Source organism: Pteropus vampyrus, unplaced genomic scaffold (assembly GCF_000151845.1).
Source record: "Pteropus vampyrus isolate Shadow unplaced genomic scaffold, Pvam_2.0 Scaffold232, whole genome shotgun sequence".
In the NCBI taxonomy this organism is placed as follows: Eukaryota; Metazoa; Chordata; class Mammalia; order Chiroptera; family Pteropodidae; genus Pteropus; species Pteropus vampyrus.
The window spans coordinates 647,155-670,524 of record NW_011889013.1 but is presented as its reverse complement, the minus strand read 5'-3'; the positions used below and the strand labels follow the sequence as shown (position 1 = coordinate 670,524).

The 23,370-nt window shown below is 40.7% G+C and overlaps 1 protein-coding gene and 1 pseudogene across 1 annotated transcript in view; one reads left to right on the top strand and one right to left on the bottom strand.

Moving 5' to 3' along the window:
* Positions 1–7,416: 7,416 nt before the first annotated feature.
* EFR3A (EFR3 homolog A) overlaps positions 7,417–23,370 on the top strand; it is a 78,630-nt gene continuing 62,676 nt past the window's right edge. The window contains exon 1 of the mRNA XM_011373822.2: positions 7,417–7,649. Coding sequence (XP_011372124.1) covers positions 7,640–7,649 — 10 coding nt within the window. The 5' untranslated portion in view covers positions 7,417–7,639. The remainder of the gene's footprint in view (positions 7,650–23,370) is intronic.
* Positions 13,980–14,098, bottom strand: LOC111728844 (annotated as a pseudogene).

Below are 23,370 nucleotides of genomic sequence, written 5' to 3'. Positions count from 1 at the left end.
TTGCTGGGCTGAATTACAGTTATGCATACAGAATATCGTATATGCTCTGAGCCCGTTAATAATATGTAGGCTATTTTTTCTATTACCAGAATACATTGCATTCCATTCCCACAATTCTAAACTTTAAAGGTTTAGAAAATTTAGTGCCCAAGCAAAGAATGTTTCCTTTGGGATACATAGCACTCCTTTTTTTTTTTTTTTTTTTTTTGAATGGGGAACACTGTTTTCTTTGAATGGGGGCCTGCCTCTTCAGACTCCTCCATTAGAGTAACAGGGGAACCGGACGCTGAAGTGTTGCTTAGGATGATGAATTCTTACCAGCTGGGAGAGGCTGGTTGCTTACTCCACAATGGCAGCATGGAAGGCTATATCTGAATCCCAGGAGAACTCCTGTGATGGCCTTTTACTATTATTGCCTCGTCGAGTGGCAAAAGTTAGTGGAAGATAACAGGAACCCCGTGCGGGCAGAACACAGAGTACTTCTGCTCAGGAACGGAAATATGGGTCACTCCACCAGGCAGAGGACCTCAAGATGGCTGAGGAGCTGGCTGAAGTCAAACGTGGCCAGAAATGGGTAGTAGAGAAGTCATAAATTCATAAATACCAACTGCAGCCTTAGGAATTAGCACTCAGCATCTACGGGCACGTTCTTCCTCATTGTCCTGCAGGTCCACAAATGTATCGACTAATCGTTTTTCTCTGGCCTGCTATGTTCCACAAGGTGTTTCGGCGGTAGTTAATGTCACAATTTATTTCTGTAGACTACGAAATACTGAGATGGGGTTGTGACTGCAGTAGAATAAGAATGGAAAACACTCAGATACCCTGAAACCTGGGGCTGGATTTAGTAACTCAAATGACTTTGTGTTGGATTCTTTAAGGGAGAATCCAAATATATAAAAAATATATATATATTTTTATTTTATGAGACATATTTGCATTATATTAGGTGAGGGTTTTATTGATTGTGTGTGTGTGTGTGTGTGTGTGTTTTGATCATGTAGATATGGGAAAAATACAGTGGCCATGCAGTTGTTGAACAGCCAAATGAGCATTTGCCATGATTTTTGGCTGCCCAGCATCTAAACCCCCTTCCTATGTGTGGAAAGTGTCCCCGGTAAGGCAAACCCACCTCCTGCTACTGTCTGAAAATTCCATCTGTTTTCCCACCCCTTCTTGCCGCTGGGTACCTGACTTGATCTTGCCTACCAGACACCAAACTTTGAATTGGAGGTTAGTGAAAAAGAGCAGGACCTCACTGAATCTATGTTTGGGAAGGGCAGCAGTGGTGGCAGCAGTAGGGGCAGCCCCCCGAGTTGCCAGAGGCAAAAGTAGCAATGTCCAAAGTCAATGAGAAGTGCCAGTAACAACGGTGTATAAGAGTTGCAAACGGCAGCCCAGTGATGCTTCACTGACTGGGTTGGTGTGACGTGGCATGTTGTTCCTGGCTGTAACCTCTGAGCTGAAAACCTTAGGCTCCGTGATAACCCTGTGAGATACTTGGTTCTCTTTTAATGAATTTCTTTTCTCCTTAAACCAGGCAAGAGTTGATTTCCGTTGATTGAAACTGAAGCCTGACTGATATATCATTTATTCAATGAATATTAACTGAACTTTTACCATGTAAAAGATACTGAACTAAGTGCTATTAGGTACCATGGATACGATAGTAAGCAAATGCAGGTATGGTTTCTGCCTATATAGAGTTTACAGTCTAGAGAGAGAGAGACATTAATCAAATAATAGTGAAAATACATTTGATATTGATTCTGTTGTCTTTTTATCATTTATACTTTCTGAAGTCCACGACACGACTTTTTCCAGATACTAAAACAAAATGTTATTTCTGAGTAACAATTAGTCATAACTAAAATTTTCTTCTTCAGAGTTTTCCAGATTCTCTCTAATTGGCATGTATGTCTTTTAAAAACATATCTTTCCCATTAGACAGATTGTAATTAATTCTCCGGCTGGAATCATTGGAATCTGCAAAAATTTTTGGTTAACGCAATCAGAAATATTTTCTATTATTCTGCATCATTATAACAGCATTTAGAAAATATATTCGGTTTATGTGAGATATTACCAAATTTTATTAGCATAACATGCCTCGATATGATTGGGAAGATGTGCTTTATTTTATTCTTAGCACAATTATAAAACAAGTAAAGCAGCCCAGATTATGTTAAGAACAATTTTATTGAATATTAGAATAAGTACTCATGGACAGAAACTATTCTTTAAAATCTTTCGGTTAAATTAGGCAATTTTAAAATTGACTCATAAAACATCTAAACTCCGGCACCTGCCTAGTTATGTAAAATCGTGTTCCTTTACCTTGCAGGTGAACGAGCAGTCATATCTGCAGAAGTTGATGACAGTTTTCCCCCTCTTCTTCCGCCACACCTCATTTTCATGCTGTGTTTGTTTACCTGAGTCGTGCGATGGTCTGCGTCATGCGATGGTTCAGAACTCTACATGCACCAAGCTTACCCGTTCAGGCACCGTTTAAAAGTGTACAAACTTCACGGTGGTTTTAGACAATTAGTCTGAAACTAAGTTTAATAGCAACGTGGGGAATTCTATTTGCCATAGTTCATGAATCACTGGGTTTTCCTTTGGCCAACTAATCCCTTCTTTGGGAGAGTAGATTCCTCCTCATTTTACTCCTAAATGTCTATTCTTATAACCATCGCTCCTTCTCAGTTTGTTTCTTCTTCATTTCTTTATAAAATACATACTCAGTGAAACATACTCTCTCTACTATTGCTAGTTATCATTTATCACCAAACTCAAGAACTTATCTCTTTCCCCATTGAAGACCTCTGTAAATTAGTAAGATTGCCTTCTTCCTTAAACAAGCAAATTCCAAATCCTCTGAGATTGAAAATTGGCGGGGCAGGGGAGACTTCACCAGGAAAGGGAAGCTGGCTCCAGAAGCCCCCACCTTTGTCTCCCTGAAATTCACTTTCCTCTTTGAAAGGTTCTTGTTCATGACTCCTTGTCATAACCACCACAAAGCTGGCAGGATTGAGGGTACAGTAAAAGAGGGGGGATGTTACTCAGTTCTAAACTTTAATACACGTGCCTTCCCTTACATTTCTGTAATACTTCACATAGGCTATTAATTTCTGCTCCAACTTTTGGCTTTTTCCATATCTCCAACTTGAATTCTGGATGAAGAGCTACGCTGATCTAGGATATGGTGTCCCCAGTGTCCCTTTCAAGAGGTGTTGAACTGCCCACACAGAGACTCCTGTGTGTTGACAATCTGGGTGGCTCTCAGCTGGGTTTTCATGCTGTTCTTGGCTAGACTCATTCTTGAATGTTTGCAGAGCTGATGGGTCAGCTGGGCTGGCTTATCTGAGACGATTGGGATGATGAGACTCTCTCTCCAGGCTTCTTCACATTTCCTATGTCTCTGCTTGCATAATATTTGTCACCATGCCAGTGGTCAAAGCCAATCACAAGGCCAGCCCAAGTTTAGGAATGGAGAAAGCTTGTATCTCTTTCAGGCGTCGTAAAGTCAGCTGCAAGAGTGTGTATATGGCCAGGGAGAGAAATCAAGGCCGTTTTTCCAATCTACCACCTAAAGCCTCTTCCAACACTTTAATTTCCTCTCCCTCCCTGTCTTCCTCTCTCCCTATCTTCCGCAAAGGTTTACTAAGCACCTAATGTGTTCCAAGAACAGGGTATCATGCAATAAATAAGATTTGATTCCACCTGTCATAAAAGACTTGTAAAAGACCTCACTACCTAGAATGCCAGTATATTTAAAGGAGTTTTTCCCTCCCATTAGCAGCTCTACTACACCCTGAGATAAATGCTAAAGCCAGCTAGCGTTTTAGTAAATAACAATGAGAGATCGTGCTTTCCTTTAATTGTTTAAAATGATAGTGTTTCTAAAGAAGAGTTTCCTGCTGTTTTGTCTGATTCAATCAAGAACATTTAACCTTATTATCTCAGGATTTTGCTCCCTATCCATTTGTAATTTTCTTTATAAACCATGGATGACGGTGGCATTTGGCTCGCGGGGTGATAAGGAACGTGTGCCTTGTGCAGCGTCCTAGTTGGCACAAAAAGGGTTGGGTAATGACCTTCTGGATCAGAGGGCCTATTCTTTTCATTTGTTCTCATGAGTGTTTCTAACTACTCTGGCTGGCGTGTGTGTGAAAAAATTACTGTGGAATTCAGAGTGCAGTGATGTCAAAATACAGGAGCTGAACTGGCAACAGAAATAGCATAATGAGGCATATGAGACTCTGAACTAGAGCCTCTTTCTGCTTCACCGCTTTCCTAAAGCAATGAAGCTTGACCTTGGCCGCACAGAGAAACAGCTGAGGAACTTTTAAAGCAAGTCCAAGGCCCAGGTCACACTGCAGACCAAATTACATCAGAATCTTGAGAGTTGCCTTGAGGTGACTCGGAAAATGTCACACTATAAGGAGAGGAGAGATTTCTCGATTTTGAAATTGAGGAAAATTAAGTCCAGAGAGGTCAAAGATTGTCAAGAGGCCAGGTAAGGGAGAAAGCAGGATTCAAATGCAGGTTTTCTAAGTCCAAAGTCTGTGCTTTTTTTTATGCCTCAGAAGAACTAGAAAACCTCAAGTCACTATTAACCAATGGCAGAAATTAGATGGAATGAAATGACATAAGAAAGGCCTATTACAGATATAAATATTTAGTGGGAAAGAAAACTAAGCAATAAGAGCATCAAATCGCATTATTATGACTTTTTGGGAATAAACTTTTGGAGAAGTAAATATTCTTACAATTACTTCTTATCAACTGTAAGTTTGCTGGCAATTACCTTTAAACAATAAAATGTGTGATAATTTAAAGTGAATCTTCTCATTGCCTGACTTAGAAATTGGAACAAATATTAGACTTAACTGGAAGCAGAGCTTTTTGGGGCAATTTGGGCTAAAAGCTAATAATGCTCTAAGTCTAATAGGATTTTGACAATGATCTAATAACATTTTAATCAATATTTTCAGGCAATCATCCTTTTTGGAAAAGGGATCTAGTGGCCCATCTCTGTGTGGCCACACACAGTGTACAAGGACAAGGGCAGGGCAGTGTGGGGACTGACAGAGATGGATAAAGCCCAATTCCTACCAGTCTAAATTGGACTTCAAGAGAGGAACACTAGTATAGAGGCGATGGGAAGGGTATTGGCAAGAGGGGACAGAGGGAGTGGTACAGGACAGGCAAACATTCTTAGATAAAATACAGAAGAAGGTGTGGAGGGAGGGAAAGAGGGAGAGAAAGCAGGAGGTGAGGGGAGGTGGAGGAGAAAAGAAAGAAGGGGAGGATGAAGAACCAAACTTATTATAGACCAAACTATTGTGGGGTCTTTGGAATTTGCATCTTTTTGACTAAAGTCATATCTTCCCTTGGCTTCTGAGGCACTAAGCCCTCTGGAACTATTTCTATTTCTTTGGCTCCACACCCTCTCCCTGCAGGCTTTCTCTGACTCCTGGCTTCAGCTTCTGTTCCTCTGCCAAAGATTCCCAAATCTTTCACCTTGAGTTCCCCCTGCCTGCCTTCAGCCTGATATGCCCAGCTGTCTTTGGATCTATTCACTCAGATGTCACCCTTGGGTGTCACCCTACGCTTAATATGTCAAAGACTTCCTCCCTCCTAAAACACATCACACTCCTTCCTAAAACAGCGTTCTTTCCAACTTGTCTGCTGCTCTCCCCATCGGTTTCCTTATGCCGACCTTGAGTTACATAACTAACAGATGCCATGTTTTTGCTCCCAAGTCAGCAGGCTACAAACCTCACTGATTCTTCTTCTGCAGTAACATTCAGCTCTTCGCTTTTCTACAGCCACCCTCAAGACTTGGCACTAACACTCCTCTCTGTAGCAGTATTGAGGCCTCCTCTCCTTGGTTTCTCTGCCACACTGTCCACTCTGCAGAGTCCTGCTTCTGATAATTTAATGCTAACTGTCCTGATAGAGAACCTGGAATGGTTTCTTAAAAAACTAATTCCAAGCTTGTATGTGAAGTTGTTAACTATTTATATGTTACCTGTTTTGTTTTCCTATTCATTGAATAAATATGTACTTATATTTATATAGTTATTAAATTAAAATGCCCTAGTCCCTTACTATAGGCCAAGCAGAGATACGTAAACATGAACAGAAAATGGCTTTCTGGAAAGTGTATAGTCCAGTGGTGGATTACAAATACTCGGGGCAGTTTAATTAAGATTCAAAGGGAAAAGTGCTACAGTAGAGGCAATTTGGAAGTCTTAAGGAGAAAACTGGGAGTGGTAAATATTTTATAGATAATAAAAATATGCAACAGTGTGTTAGAGAATAAGTGTTGGCCAACTACTTTACCACCAGCAAGAGACACTCACTCACACCAGCTTCTGTGACTAACTTACCCTCCACCCTCCACCTGCCTCCTTTAAGGGCTCCCTAGGACTTTGCTAATTCAAATTCTTTCTTCCAAGTACACCTTAAGAAGTGAATTTTCCCCAAGCTCTTCCTGGCTCTTACCTTCATCTTCTTTCTCTTCCCTGTTCAGTAATTCACAGTATATTTTTTAACCAGAATGTGAGTACTACTTTCTAGGACAAAGGTGCTCAAATTTAAATACTTATTTGAGTCATCAATTGTGATTCAGGTTTAGCTCAGGACCTGGCCCATCTGCTTTTTAACAGGTTCCCAGGTAATTCGGGCACAAAAGGATCCTGAGGTAGTTCGAGAAACAGTTTCAGACGTCTGTGGCTTCCTTCTATTTCTCGGTAGGAGCTGTCCACAGCCCACAGTGCCTAGCAAAGTGCATGTGAGTTGCCATATGCTCTAGCCTCCAAGTGTCCGCTTAGCTGGGTGACTATTAGATACATCAATTATTAATGGCCGAGACAAATGGCTCAGCCAAGTGGAGGGCGCTCTCTGGAAGAAACTTAACTCCTGAGGTGTAAAATCTCTTTGAAAGTCACCAGTAAATCAAGAGGAAGTGACACTTTGTCCTCTACAAAAATTCGCAGCCATCATCCCAAATGACCTCAGCGCGTCTCAAAAAAAAAAAAAAAATATATATATATATATCATGCTATCAGAGAACACAGAATGCACTGCACGTTCAATAGCTCATAAAAAGAAAAAGCCTACAGTAGGTCCTCAGTGCACTGAAAGCAGTCATGCTCATACTCATAAAGTGGTGCAAATGTAAGACACAAATATTGCTAATGCACTTCGAATAATGATTAATAAAATCAAATATTATTCAGATCACTAGGGTTTCATAACAAAACGAAGCCCGAAGTTGTTTTAGACGCTGCCCTCCCGCAGCCCCTCCGCCCCAGCCCCTCCGAGCCCCGCGGCTCAGGCCCTTGGGCGGAGCTCCGCCACTGGTGGGGGCGGGGCCCGGACGTCGGCGACGTGTTGACGTCACGGCGTGGGGACGCCCAACGCGTCGTCCGGCGCGGAGCTGGGCAGACCCTGGCAGCTGTCTCCGGCTTGGTTGCGTGAGCCGCGGGGTTCGCGTCCATTCTCTCCGCCCTTCGCCCTTCGCCTCGTCCCAGCCTCCGGGCCCGGCGCCGGCGTGTCATGATGCGGTCGGCGCGGCCTGCGCGGCCCCGCTGAGTCTCCGCGGCGGCGAGCGCGGCTCGGGGTCACCATGCCTACCCGTGAGTGGCCGGGCGGAGGTCGGGCCGGGCGGGGGGCGTTGGGAGGCGGCGGCTGGCTGGGCGCGCACTTCGGGGGGCGCCCGCCTGGGTGGCGGAGAGGCCAGCAGGGGCGGGGGGCAGCCTGGTAGGTTTCGTTTCCGCTCAGCCTTCCGGGGGGTGGGGCGGTGGCGTGAGCCCGTTGCTCTGACGGCAAAACCGAGGCCCGAGCGTTAAGGACGCAGCGTTAGTCAAGCGGCAGAATTGCTAGTAACCTCTGCCGGGGGACTCCAAAGCCCAGGCTCCCTTTCCAGTCTTCTCCAGAGCAAAGTGGGACTTTACGGAAACGCTGAGAACGACTGCGGTCCCGTCGCCATTGCCTGCTCACTTCCTCGGGATCAGGGCTTTCCCGGTGGGACGCACCGGCTCGGGGGGTCCGGGCTCCACCCAGGGTGGTCCCCGCGGCCCTGAAGCCCCAGCAGGCTCGACTTGCTCGCCGTTTGTAACACGTCCGGAGTGGTGGGAGTAGGCGTTCTTTGGGGAACTTGTTAGGCTTAGATACCCTACAGTGTGGCTGTTGGATCACCCGTTTCAGTCACCTGGGCTCATTAAAAGTGTTGGTTTAGGGCTCTTCCCTAAGACTCTTCGAATAAGTTTCCAGACCTTGGCCGGAATCTGCGTATGTAATAAGTGTCCTGTGTATTATTGAAGGACCCTGAACTTTGAAAATCACTGGACATCGGAGGCATTTTGGACAAACGGGGTAGTAGAATACTACTAGTGACCCATTTTAAAACGACCCAGAGAATCGCAATGTGACTTGAAACTCAGAGGCCCATATGGATATGTGCAGACCACCTGATCTTGGACAGAGAGGAAGCATGATGATTATTGATTTGAGATAATTTTCCCGTAGGGCTCTTTTGAGTAAGTGTTCTGTAGAAGCTTTAAGCCCTCTTCACTATGTTCCTAATTAGCTCATATTTCTTAGAATTCATAGCTTTTCCTAATTGTCCTTATTTTGGTAGACATATGGGAGACTGGATTTCCAGGTCAGCTTCAGATGCATGTTTTGTCTAGTGGTGGATAAAGCGGAATTATTTCCCGATATTTGAAAGGTTTGTAATGCAGACAAGTCTTTAAATAATCTAAAAAAAAAAATCTTTAAATAATCTTGATATAAACATTACTTCTAACTCATATATGTGTGGGTGAGGAGGATTTTATTTTCTTAACACAGTACTGTGTATCCTTAAATCTTGTTCTTGGATTTTGTATCCAGGAAATATGTCGGCGGTTTATATTTTTAGTCCTCTTGATTGGAGGAATATCATCATCATCATCATCTTTGTCAGTTTATTATTTCTAAATTTATGTTGATGTTATTCTGTGAATATTTGAGATTAGCACTGTACTAACCTTTTACTTTCTGAGAAAGCAAAGGAGAAAGGATAAATGTCTTCTTGAAAGTTAAGGCTTCAAGTGGAATTTATTGGTAATCTGGTGATATAAAGATCCTTTGAAATTAAAATTTTAGTTATGTTCTAAGGTTATCTAGCTTCATAGAGTGCATATAGAAAACTAATTTCTTTTAAAAGGTATGATTTCCAGCATAAAATGATGTAAGGATGAGCCATGCTGTATTTTGCATAGTTCAGAATGCAGATTTCATGTGTCTGGAAGGCAAGTGAAATGTTTGAGTTATTATTATTATCGTTAATATTTATTATGGTACATTTTCTATAACTTTGTGGCCAAAACCATCAAAATTGCTGGGATAGTGCAGTGGACAGTGTGGTACTTCTCAGAAATTCTGAGTGTAGAGTGAATTCTCAGCCTGTTAGGTACATAAGCAGAGAGAGCGAAATTATTACTTTCTTAAGGGATGTTTTTAGGGAGAAAACTCTCTCCAAATATGTTTAGCTTGTTTTTTTTTTTTTCTCCAATGTCAAGTGAGTTAAGAGGCTCATTTACAGCCAGTTAATCTTTAAGGGTTTAGTGAGATAAACGCAATGCTTTTCTGTAAAGTGGAAGTGTTGGAGATGATCTTGGGGTTCTCTCGGACTCTATAATTAGGAGAGGGACCCTTGCTCCAAGTCAGAGAATTATTCAGCAATTGCTATTTTGTTACTTACTTGGAAGGTCAATATTCTCAGTGCCTGGAAACTGGTACTGATAAGTAAAGTCCAATGGAGCATGGAATATCCTTGAAGCCTAAGCAGTTGTGTATCTCATGACTTAATAGTAGCGTCACTGGGGTTTTTTTGGAAAGCCATAGACTTTTTCAGAAAGCAACTACCTGGAAGTATGCCTGACAGGAAGCTGCTGAGACAGAAGAATAATTCTGTGGTCCTGTCACTTACATTCATCTAGTAGTTTTCAACAATCACTAAGTATAGACTTCAAGACTTTCACTAAATAATCTTTCAGACCTATAATTTGACACAGCGTGTCTGTAAAACCCTTTTTTTTCATCTTTCTCCCTTCAAAGGATCATTAAACATTTTGATCTTAAAGATTTTCAAAGCCTGAATCGGGATTCGAGTGGAAAAAATGTCAAAGCTTATTAATCCAATCATTTAATTTTATTTCATATATCAGGAAAATGAGTTTCAGTAACTTGACTAGGGTCACACATGAAGTAGAACCAGGACTTGAATACAAATCTGGGCCCTGTAATCTGTAGGGCATAGATAATGTTTATTTTTCCCTGGCATTCCACGAGTGTGCTTAACAGATGCTTAGTTATATAGGCATGGACTTAAACTGTTTAATAAACTACTTATATGAAAGGGCTCCTTAGTTGACAGATAATTTGCCTCAAAACAGGTCCAGTGAAATGTGCTCTTTTATTATATCTGAAAGATTACTGTACATTGGCTAGGGTAGCCTGAAACTCTTAAACATTGTTTGCTGTTAAGCTGTGTTTTCAGTATAAGTATGATTTGTGGTTAATGCTTTCTTTTCTTGTTTAGATATTGGCATTGGTGGCTAGCCAGATTTGTTAGGCTGTGGTAGTGTGGTCACTCCATGTTTGGTTTTTTTTTCTATTGATGAAACTATTATATTTGACTTATTTTTCAATCCATTCTTCTGAAAGAAGTGTAGACTATAAATGAATTTCGAAGTAAAGGATGGATGCTGGTTGAAGTGTTTCTGTTTAGAAACACATTACAAGTAAACTTGACCTATTACTGACTGTTGCGCATTTGTGTTCATCCATCCTCTCTCCCCACCCCGCCTCCCTTCCTCTTTCCCTCTCTCCCCCTCCCAGAATTATAGATGAAGACTTTTCTTTCTCACAGTGACCTTTGGCTTGACACTGTTTTGGTTACTACCAGATCTCATCTTTTAATATTATACATTTTAAAAGAAACAAGTTTTCTCTATCTGCTCATGGGGACATAGGTCTGCATTAAAGATGACATAGGTGGTGGGAGATAAGGCCAGAGAAGGGAAGAGGAGCCAGAATTTGAAGACTTTCTATACCATGAAATTTACTAAAATTGTGTTCCAGTTATCACAATGACAGTAGGCATATTAGCAGTTTCTAACTTAATGATTATTTTATAAAAACTTAAAATTTACACTTAGTAATAGGAATTATTAAATACTGATTGTATGGCAGGCTGTATACTTTGTGCTTTATATGAATTATCTTATTATCGCCCACTTTGAAAGAGGCCCCGTTTGACCTACTATAGAAATGGAGAGATCGAAGTTCAGGGAAGTTAAGTAACTTGCCTAATGACAGTGGTAGCGCTGGGGTTGGAACTCGATGGAGCTGAGTTCAGAGTCCTAGTTTTGTTTCCATCCCACGCTGCTTGAGCCAGGCAGGAGTGGAACCTGCGGCCATTGCATACGACCAGGTTCTTTCAGCACTGTCACTGTTGCTTCGCACAGTGCCTAAGTACATAATGGGCGCTTGGAAAATGTCGAATAAATGATTGATTGAACCTTAACTAGAGGCAGAGAAGTTATTCTTTGGATATCACAATCTGAAATAATGTTTTTTTCCCATAAAAAAGTGTTACGAAATTTTTATAATATAAGAATAGGTTCTTTGTAGGCCTGCCTGTGGCATTTTCAGGGCATGAGAGACAACCGTAAACACGGAGGCCTGCAAGTCATCGTCTAAATCGGGGTTTCTCAGCCTCTGCATCCTCGATGTCTTGGACCAGACAACTTTTGGTTTGGCGTTTGGGGCCTGTCCTGTGCATTGGAGAATGTTTAGCAGCATCTTTGACCCCTACTCACTAGAAGCTAGCAGTAGTCCTCCCTGTCGTCCAGAGTTGTGACAACCAAAAATGTCTTCAGACATTGCCAGATATCCCCTGGGGGGCAGAGTGGCCCCTGGATTGAGAATCACTGGTATAAACACTTTAATGTTATAGATGAAGCCGTGCCCACAGCCTGGCCTGCTGTTTCATCCAGGGTCCCCGCAGGCCACTCCTCAGAGCTCGCCTTCTCTGCCTGGAGGTGCAGGGAGCCTGCAGGCCTGATCCAGTCAGCAGTGACCCTGGACTCGCATGGACCCTGTCGGTCTCCTTCAGGAAGCCAGAGCGGGCAGGTTCCCCTCCCCTTATTCCTTACTTTTTCATCTCAGGAGTTCCAGACAGTTCTAAGCCTCCCCAAACTGTGTCACCTGAGTGGAGGGATTGGCGTGAGGAGCAAGTCTGCTTCCCGGGGCACTCCCTCTGCCTCGACTCCCGCTGTGCGTGGTTCGCAGTGGGCAGCTTTAAACAGAACAGCTGCACACTTCTTTCTCTGGCTCTGGCTTGTGATTTCTACTGTCACCTCTCTGACCCCTCTCCAGCCCTTACATCCTTCTCAAGGGAAAAAAGCCCTTTTTTCCTGAGTCAGATAAAGGTACTAGTTCTTAGGAGAAAGCCATGGTTTACCCATCACATAGCTCAACTTTGGTATGCACGATCGAGTTATTCAGTGTCTGTAGTAGCGGGATGGATGGCGGCGGACAGATCTGGCTCCGTGTAGTCTCCCTTTGGCATGTTTACTGCTCTCTGTCTTCAGGGATTCTTAGATAGCAGGATTCCGATTTTTATGAAAGAAGGGATCACTCCTCAGGTATTTTTATCATACCTCTGACTCTTACAGTGTTTGTTTCTGTATGAACACCGGTTCCATTACAAACTCCACTTTTACAGGTCAGTCGCTGTGTTCTCTAGAAGAGTCCCTGTGTAGGTTGGGGGTTCTTAAATATTTGTGCAGAATGAACCCTGTTTAGAGTCCAGGGAAAGTCATGATTATTTTTCCCTGGAAGAATGCAGATTTTCACATGAAGTTTCATATGGAGTTTTAAGAGCTTCAAAGGCGCACTGAGATGTAGCCCCAGGAAAATGGAGAAGATCACCAGTGACGGTTGTTCTTTGACCAGAGCATTGTAAGTCAGGTCGTGGAAGAGTAATCATCATTTGCCATATATATCATGCCATTCTAGATACGTCTTTCCTCTACTTTTTAATCACCCCCCCCCCCAATTTTTTACATTTTATTGTTTTTTTCTTACATCTTTGCTAGCCTACTGAAATCTTGGAATTACAATGTAGATGAATATTCAGTAAGGCTTTTCTAAAATCCGTATCCATGAAGAGAATTAATTTAAGAATCTTATGGTCACCACAGAAGGAACTTAAGAAAGGGAAAAATGAAATCAAATTGAATTTAGTGGCTCAAAAGACTGTTTATTCCAATCATTAAGAGGAAGACAAAACCAGGTGGGTTGCGTGCCATTCAGCCGGGCTGTGGTGTGGCACTGGAGTCCTGAGTGGGTGTTCTCTCCACTGCATACTTCAAACCGCCTTCATGGGGGATGAAAAGGGGGTGGGATAGAAGTATTATAAAAATCTGTGGCTGAAGACTTGAAGGATTCTAAATTAATGTCAAGTATAAAAAATATTCGCAGCATTTATACAAGTCAGAAAGCAAACCGCCACCAACCCTGCTTGGTTAAAGTGCACTCCTACATCTTTAAAAGTCTTAAATACAAATGCTTAATAAAAGTTTAGGGGGAAATGGTTCAATTTCACTAATAAATACATGCTAATTAAAAGCTGAAATCGTCCAGGGTTGTGCTACCATGCTACCCTGAACACGCTGATCCTGCCTGATCTCGGAAGCTAAGCAGGGTCGGGCCTGGTTAGTACTTGGATGGGAGACCACCTAGGAAGACCAGGTGCTGTGGGTGTAAAAAAAAAAAAAAAAAAAGCTGAAATCATTTTTGGATTGTCAGATTCCTAAAGACTTTTTTTTTTTTTTTTTTTTTTAGGTGAGGAAACCCTTGGTTTACCTCACAGATTGCAAGGACCTTGTCAGCTTACAGTCCCTTATTTTTTATGCCTACAGCACCTGGTGTTCCTAGGTGGTCTCCCATTCAAGTACTAACCAGGCCTGACCCTGCTTAGCTTCTGAGATCAGACAGGATCCGGCTTGTTCAGGGTGGCATGGCCGTAGATCCTAAAGACTTTTTAAAACAACAGACAAAGGCAGTGAGGTGAAGTTCAAACTGCAGAAGGTTAAATTGGTACAGCTTTTTTGGAAAATATTATGGCAATAGTTTATCAAGTGCTGTGGTAACGCTCCTACCCATTGACCCAGTAATTTCTCCTTGAGAATCTATTTTTGGGACAGATTAAAACAGTAGACCACCAAGATTTCTGTGCTGAGATGTCTATCACAGTAATGTTTATAAAATAGTGAAAACCCAGAAAATTCAATATCCAATAATGGGAAAGTGGTGCAGACTGAATATAGAACATCCTTACAACAAATTATCTTGTAATTATTAAAAATTATGAAGATGCTGGGATCATGAGTTTTTATTTTCTTCTCTATAACTGTGTTTTCCAAATTTTCTACAGTTAACATATATCCTACAACCAGATGCTTAAGATTTTCTATATAAATTTTTATTTTCTATATAAATTTTTCAAATTTTTCATAATTCTTTCAAAAACCTGAAGTGGAACATTAAAATATTACTCTGAACTGGTTCTTCCTTTAGCCCATAGAAAGGAATTTTGAGTAACTGATATAACAGTGTTGACCATTTACATGGCTTAGAAAAACAGTGCATATGCTGTCATTACTATTGCTGTCATGCCAGGAAATGTAAAATTCTGTGAATGGCTTTGAGCAGTAGTTGGTGAGTTATGTTGTTCCTGAATAGGAAGTAAAATAATGAGGCTTTTTTCTTACATTCATATTTTATTCTAAAAGTAGGAGGAAATAATTTCTGATTTATTAAGTGGTGGTTTCAGTCATAAAAACCTGAAAAGTTGAGATGAATCATTATGTGTGGGTTCAATTTATTGGGAGTTTGTAAGTTTTTTTTGAATGATTGTGTGTTGTAGAATGAACATAATTCTAGGAAGTATGACCACATGATCACAAATGAATGTTGGCAATTCCTTCTATGATTAATATGTCAAACCTGCCAAAATTCTTATCATTTGTGTTTACCAGCTTCATTCAGTTGTTGAAATGAGCCAACTCTCATGCTCTAAAGCAAACGAGAGCTACTGTTATTTTTCTTCTTTCCATATAGGCTTATTCTCTGTTTTGCGTATTTATTAAAAGCTCTCTAAGTTTAGGTATTATTAGATAGCAGGATTTTAATTTTTATTAACGAAGGAATCACTACTTAGGTTTTTTGTTGTTGTTGTTCCTCTAGATCAAAAGTTTGCTATTATAAATTTAGGCATTAAACTTTTTGTTCTACAGTCTTCAACAGGACTTCTGTCTCCCTATATGCCATTAATTTGTGTTTTTATTCTTAGTTGCTGAGTTATTTGGCTGTACATTTTTCTTTTCATTACCTGAACTCCAGGGTATTTCTGCTACAGTAATTTTCTGGATAATACTAAGTGTTCTTCACACCCCTGGTATTTACTTGGTTTTTTCAACAACCGTCTTGGCAATTTGCTGCAAAGTACTCTGCTGTGGTTGCACTTAACTTTAAATGGATCTCACTGCTGCTGGGCAGAGAAAATGAAATATAAGGCGTTCAGGTTTGCCATCGTCAATTGCTGGGTCCACCTAAGCTTTGCAAAAGGTCCTCTGCCAGGCTAACGGACTGGCCTGAAAGTTGAAAAGAGTGGCCCATTTATGACACCTGACTTAAATTGATTTATGAACTTAGTTATTTTTACTAGCTATTTGATCCATTAAATGAAAAATGATGATATCTCAGGGAAATTTAGATGCAGTAGAATTTATGTGCTTGGGCTTCAGAAGTGGAGATACTTTATAAACATGTTATTGGAATTAGCATGGTGTCAGGACAGGGTATTTGCTCCTTGGATTGTCGCCATCCGCTGCACCTAGTTCCCGAAGAGCACCTGCAGACAGGAGGGCACTCCAAGCAAATGCACAATAGCTGGGATTTGGGGTCTGAGTCCCTGTGGACTTTTCCTCTTAGCTGTTCTGGACTATGTGAACTTCAGAGGTCTAGTTTCTTTAGTTTACAGCCCAGGTTAGAAAGAGATTTAAGTGAATTATCGATCCATGCTGCCGTTTCCCTTGGTTCCAGCCTGGTTTTCTGCTTGGTCCTCCCAGGATGCAAACACCTTTGGGAAGCTGTGCGAGGTTTGTCTTACTGCACCATCTTCACAAAGTGGAGCAGTTCAGGTCTACGAGAGAGAAGGGAGAAACATGGGCGTCTACCCAGGTCGGTTCTATTTCTGTTACCTGTGCAGAAGCTCCATTTCCTGGCACAGGATTCCCGTTGTTAGTTCCTGAGGATTCCATGTGGTCCTTGGTCCACCTGGAGGGTGGCACCAGGGATGCTTCAGCTCCCTTTAGAGCCAAAGTTTTAAAAGTGTCTCCCATGGAAGCACAGCAGGGAGTGCCATGCAGAGAGGATGCTGGGAAGACGCGGTGGGCCCGTCCGTGTACCCGACTCGGCTTCAGCTGGAGTAGCGCTCCTATCTCTCTTATTGGTGGGATTCTGCATTCCATTTCAGTGGGCAGAGAACGGTGGGTACTTTTAAAAAGTTTGAAATTTATAGTTATAGTTATTAGGATATACCTTCTGACAAGAACCTAAGATGTTTTAGAAACAAACACCTAAGAACGTAGAGGCAAAACCCAAAGCCATTAAGCTGACGACGTCTCACCTATTTTGCTCTAATGGTCTCCAGAGGTGGAGTCATGTAATCTCTTTGTAGTCATCTCAGTCGTGATGGGCTCTGTCAGTACGCTCTTGGAGTCAGATGTTCTCTTTCAGCTTTTCTTTTTTCCTGTTGGATTTCTCTTAGGGATTCAGTCGTTCTGCAGATATTTTAGTGCCTACGTGTGCAAGGCACTGCAGGATACCGAATACAGAGGTGAAAAAAGCAGTCCCTAGCTTTGAAAATGGGCTGCAGTTTATAGAACCTTGTGCAGACGGCTGTGACACACATAAGTAAATGGCCAGCCCCCCAAGAATGGTGCTGCGGAGTTCAGAGAGACTGCTGGGGGAGGATGAGTGGAAGACGATATCATAAGTGACCTAAAGATACTAAGTGATCAGAAATTGTGATCACTAGTATGGGACTGGTATGGGTTTGGGGAAAATGTTGGAAGTGAGTTGTACAGGTGAAACTAACCAGCAGCCACTTGAGTCTGTCAGTTGTGCTGGGGCAGGTGAAGACCTGGTATATGCAATAAAACTGTCTTTTAATCAGCAGATGCTTAGTGCACTGTCAGTTACTATGCTAGACACTGAGAATACCCAGCATCCTCCTACTGGACATAATAGGTATCTGCATGGACATCGTTCCTGCTCTCATGCAGTTTAGTCTGGTGAGGAAGGCATGGCCCAGACAGGGAGCTTTGTGAGCACTGTGCCTGTTCTCTGGTTCTGTGTACGTAGCTTTTGATAGAGTGCTTGGCCCCTGGTGCACAGTTGGTGTATATTTGTAGCATCACTCAAATTACTGAAAGAGAAACAGAAATTGCTATGGAAAACATATGAGAGGTTGGAGGGAGAGGAGTTAGAGGTTATGAAAGGTCAGCTGTCTGAATGGCAGGCTTCGGACTTGGATGGGGGTAGCAGGGTGGATTGCTGTGGAGCCTGACTGCTGATGGGGAAGTGCAGTTGATGGGATTAACTGGATGAGGGTTTGGGGGAGAAGGAGGAGGTAGGATTCACTCCCAGGCTGCAGGCTTGATCATTTGGGTGAATCGCTCTTGTTTGATATACATGGACTTGTGTAGAGAGCAGTTTGGGGGACTTACGATGGAAGCGGAGTCCACCTTAGAGCATGGTAAGTGCGTAGTGCCTTAAGCACATTCAGGGTGCATTTTTCAGCACATTCAGGGTGCATTTTTCAGGAATAGCAGTGGATGAAATCACTGAAGGATAGCTTGTGAAGAGAGCAAAGAGGCTTATGGCAGATTCTAGGGGAACATGTTCATTTAAGCACTGAATAGTCAGGGGAACCAAAGAGGGAGCAGGTGGTGGGGCATTACTAAAACCAGTACCACTGCAACCGATGCTGGCGTGACAGGAATTATGTAAGGGTTCAAATGGCAGTGCATTCGTTTCTAATGTTTGAAACATTCTTATATGGCAAGTGAAAGAAAAGCCGGACAGTGTTACTGTTTGATGCTATGTCAATGATAATTTACGAAGTGTTAGGAAAAAATCTTATCTCAAAACTTTGGGACTTAAAGATGATCGCGTGTGTTCTGTTCTGTACTTATGTCCTTAACTGTCTCATCACTGCTTCCTAGCACGGGAAGAAATTGTCAGATGATACTTGGTTGAGCGGATGTAAAGTGTTTTACAGCTCCTGGGTAGACACACTTAACTGTGCAGTTTGCAAGTAGAAATCAGGGCCGCTCCCCATGTGTAATCTAAAATATTTCAGTCAAAACTATGCTTATTAGTAACTTAGCATCTCTTTGCTGTCATAAACGTCGTCATTACGTGCGTCATTGAAAGAACTGAGCGATTTTCTGGCCGCAGGTACAATGCCTGTGTAAGCTCACTGAGGAACTGCTCTGTTTAAACAAACAACTGAGGAGCATTTAGAGACTCGACCTGAGAGCATCATTTAGCGCTGAGTTTTTAGCTCGACTTTCTCCCTTTACACAGCTAATGCTCCTCCTTTTGCTTTCCCTGTCCATTGGATTTTGTGTGTTTACCCAGCGTAATGCAGTAAATAGGCTCTGGTCTCTTTTTTCAACATTTCTTGTTGCTGCCCTGACAGTAGGGTACGGCGACATGCTGTGAAGGGCTGAGCAGCTTTAAAAGCTCCGCGTCCAGTGGTTCCAAGAACATTGGGGAGAGGTGAGTATGAGGAAGTTTGGTTCAGCTGCTGAGCTTTTGCTGGAATGGCAGTTGATTCCACCATTCTTAATTTTTTAAATTTAAAGTTGCACTGCTAACAACTTGAGTATTTGAATTAAAGCGAGATACTTTTTAAAATTGACCCTTTAATATTTTCAAGAGTAAATAAGTTTTTATAATTGTAATAATAACATGAATACTACAAATGTATACAGATTCCTAGGTTCTTTGTCTATAAAGCTGAAGAAAGTTGTGTTTTTTTTTCCTTCCATGCATTAGTAGTAATAACTCTTAACTTTGAACTTGAGGGAAATTTAATAATACATTGAAATACAGTAGCATAAGATTTTGGTTTATGATTCATTTAACAATATTAGAAAAGATTCGATTGCCTTCCTAGACTCGATTAACGTAAAAATCAACAGTGTATACCATGACCGTAGTGTGTGTGATAGATAAAAGAATATCTGAAAATTGAAAGAATCCTTAGGCCTTTGATTTTTGTATCACCACAATCTCATGTATGATGTGAATACAAAATGTTTAGAGTCTTTGTGCTTTAGTTAGATATTTGGGGAAACTGTATCAAGCACTGAACCTCGAAGGCTTAAATCAGTAGCTTAATATTTTTTTAATTAAACTTTTTACGTAGCTAGGCTTACTCAAGTCCTATGTTATATTTTGCTATCTTCAAACTTTTGATAGAGAAATAATTTTAGAATATACATTCTGTTTAGATACATAGTTAGAATGCCACCTATCTTTTCCTTTACTCTTTGATCAGAAAACTTAATTATCTCTATTCAAATGAAAATCTCCAACATATGGTGTCAATACCGTGGGCGTTATGATATCTATAAGAAGAATCAATGCTGTTGGTACATTAAACATATTTGTTCTAAAAATAATTTTGGAAGTTACAGACACCCACACAGATTTAACACTTGTTACTTTGTGACTAATGAGATCAAAATTTGTTAAAATTTAAGTAATTGGGGAATTTTAAAGCTGTTTTCAATTTTTCCTGGAATAACTCATATCCTACTTGTGAAATATTCAGAGGATTTTAAAATAAAAACAACTCAAACCAACATAGTTAACTGAGAAAAGTCACAGTCATTGCTTATGCTCATAATGGTGACAAATTAACATCTTTTGATATCAGGGTTTATTTTCCCAGATTGTAGTGTCTTAGTTTGTTTAAGCGGGAATTTTGTTTGCTGGGCCTCATGTCCAGGTATCCATTTTGGACAATAGGGTTGCTTGTGGTCAGGTTTTAAACTTCGACCTTAGGATTACAGCTACATATTAAGGTTACAATAAGCATAATGAAGGAAAAAAATGATTTTTAAAAACAGCTTTATTGAGATATTGTATACTATAAAATTTACCTGTTTTAAGTATATGGAAAGTACTTGCTTTTTATGTAAAACAAAAACTACCCTGGGAATTACCCAAGCAACAATTACAAATGTGAATTCTCAGATGCCTCATCTTTCTTTCCTCCCAGATTTTGATTCAGTGGGACTCACACTTCGATAACTATTAGGAGACTTTTCTAAAATTCTGAAATGCCAGTTCTTTTTAATTTCTTAATCGTTAGGAAGATATTTTTATGTTTGAATTTTCAGACTTACATGGTATTTTTTAAGTTTAAAAATCTGAAGTCATCTAGTACCAGGTTACCATAATCACAATACAAGTGTTTTAAGTTGTGGAGGGCAGAGTCCTTAAAGTATTTCAAACTCGCATTCTTTCCGTTGTTCACTCTGCCTTACATAGACCTAACAACAGCCTTTCAAAGGCATCTGGAATTTTTTTGTTTTTTTCACTTTCACAAATTGGAAATGCCACGTTCAGGCAACTTTTGGGGAGGAAGGAGGAATAAAAAGTTGTTACTGTGAGTCTAAGATTGAACTTTAAACGTTCATCTGATTTTAATATGAAGTGTTTTCTTTACCAAGAACTTTAGTAGACTTTCTTGTTACGTGCATGGCAGGTAAATTTGGAAGGGAAGTATCAAAGCATGAAAATGAGAAAAAATGGCAGCCTACATTAGCTAACCGAGGTCCAGGTTCCCTGCTTTACGTTCTTTGCCAGTGTGCAGTGTGGGAGGAACTGATGCCTTAAACCATCTGTACCTTCAGCTTTCCTTAGGAAGCAGCCTCCTTTGACTTATAAAGAAGTGGGAACAGTGGTAAGTGCAGATGAATGAAATTGACTTTCAAATAGTCATTGACAGATGTAGTAGGTGTATTCCTTCCTTGAGTAATTAAAAATCTTAAGCCTGCAGCACGATTTACATTTTGACGTTCAGCTTGTGTTCTGAGACCTTGTTGACTTACTTTGCTGCAGTTGGTGTGTCTTGCTAAGAGTTGTTATTCAGCTCCCCTTTCTTAGGCCATAAAAAGAATGTTTATTAGATTGTTTCTCATGAGAACTAAGGACCAATATAGAGGTTATTTAGTACCAAAGTATGATGATTAGCTTTTTATACCATAGGAATCATTTCCACAAACAGTCCCCAATAATTTTATAATACTCAGAAATGACATACATCTAATTAAATAAACTGAAACTATTTAATAGCAATATGAACATCTGATTATATTTTTTAAAACTTTATACTGTCTATACTGTCTTAAGTACATTAAATACTTTTAGGTACAGTCGTCTTAAGCCAGGTTTTAATTGAAAGATCTCCATCCTTTGTCCTTGATTCTGTATTTTCTCTCATAGCTATTAATATGATTATCTTACAGTTTTTCCCCCAAGTAATTTTTTAATCATTCGATGCAGTCAGCAGACTGAACTCATAATTGCATTATTTTCATCATGCTTCTGCCCTCCTTAAACATAAGTTGTTAACGTTGCCTACAGAGTGAAGTCAGAATTTCTCATCTGTGTATCTAAGATCTTCTAAAATTTTGAGGAAAGAGAACAATATATTTAATATATATGTCTTTACTCTACTGCTAATTTATCTTTCCAGTTGTTTTTTCCCCTTAGTCTCCAAAGCTATATTAGCTTGGCTAGTCATTTTACTCAGTTGTGCTTGGCTGAGCTCATTTTCACATCCCCTAATCAGTGGTCCCCAACCTTTTTGGCACCAGGGACCAGTGCTCCTATGAGAATCTCTTGAGGCAGGATGCTACTAGCTCTGGGGAGCGGCTGCAGATAAAGATGAAGCTTGGCTGGCTCTCTCGCTGCTCACCTCCTGCTGTGTGGCCAGGTTATAGACTGGTTCTGGTCCACAGCCCCAGGGGATGGGGTCCCAGGCGCTCAGTAGCTTTTCTAGACTTCTCTAGTTATGTGAATTCTCATTTCTCTTATGTTTTACTAATATTGCTTATGTGTGTGCCTTATTCCACCCTTTCAGACATATGAGTTCTTGTAAATAATATTTTGCATTGCTGGTCTTTTCTGTACCTTTCCTAGTACTTTGCATATTACTTTACATGGAGTTGATGTTCGTTAATGTTCCTTTGCTTTTGAATTGGAGTGTCATTTGCATTTAAAGTTAGAAGGAATCACGGAGAGATGACTTAATGTAACTTCTAGTCCGAGTCTTGACAGCAACTGGCAGATGATCCCGTTTGGATGCTCAGGGAATCCTCCATTCTGACTACCTGTATCCGAATTCTGTACTGTGAGGGCATCACAGACTAGGCTGTTTTGTATGTAACATCCTTTAAATATCTGGGTAATACCTGATATTTTAACATTTAATATGTGACACGTGCTGTGCTAAGCATTTTTTAAAACTAAAAGAATGAAGATTTTTATTAAGCATTATGAATTGCATTTCGTAGCCTGCAAATATTCTCTACCACAATCCATCCACAGTTAGACCCATTAGCAATACATTTTTGAAGAATCCATGAAGTGGGGCAAAACTCCCTTCAATTGACAGTAAGGTACCTACTTAAAGGCAGGTAATGTATTGTACCTCATCTGTGACCGCCGATATGTGAAGAGCATCCAGAGAATTATATAAAAATGATTATGATGAAGTGATTTAGATTCGATTTCACAGTATGTAAAATATGAAAACACAAAAACATAAAAATGATATAAATATACCTGCCTATACAAAAATCTGAATAGAGAAGTTCTCAAGAATAAGTCATTTCTTTCCTATGGCCAAAGGGAAGAAATAACTTAAAAAAAAAAAAACAAAAAACCAAAGTCCTCTTTCCTTAAATTTTGCTAACGATGCATAAAAAAGACAATAGTGATGTGCACTCCAGTGAACACACCAAGGTAATGCTGGTGTTCACCATGACTTAAAAAATATGCATGCTTCAAAAATTATGAAACATAGTAGGTCAGATACTAGCTCTGATGGCTGTTTTAGAGGCTTAGTTCATTGATCATGGATGCAACGCATTCACAAGGTTTCAGAAAGTATTGTGTTGATTTGAAAAGACCATTTGTATCTTCTATGCTTTC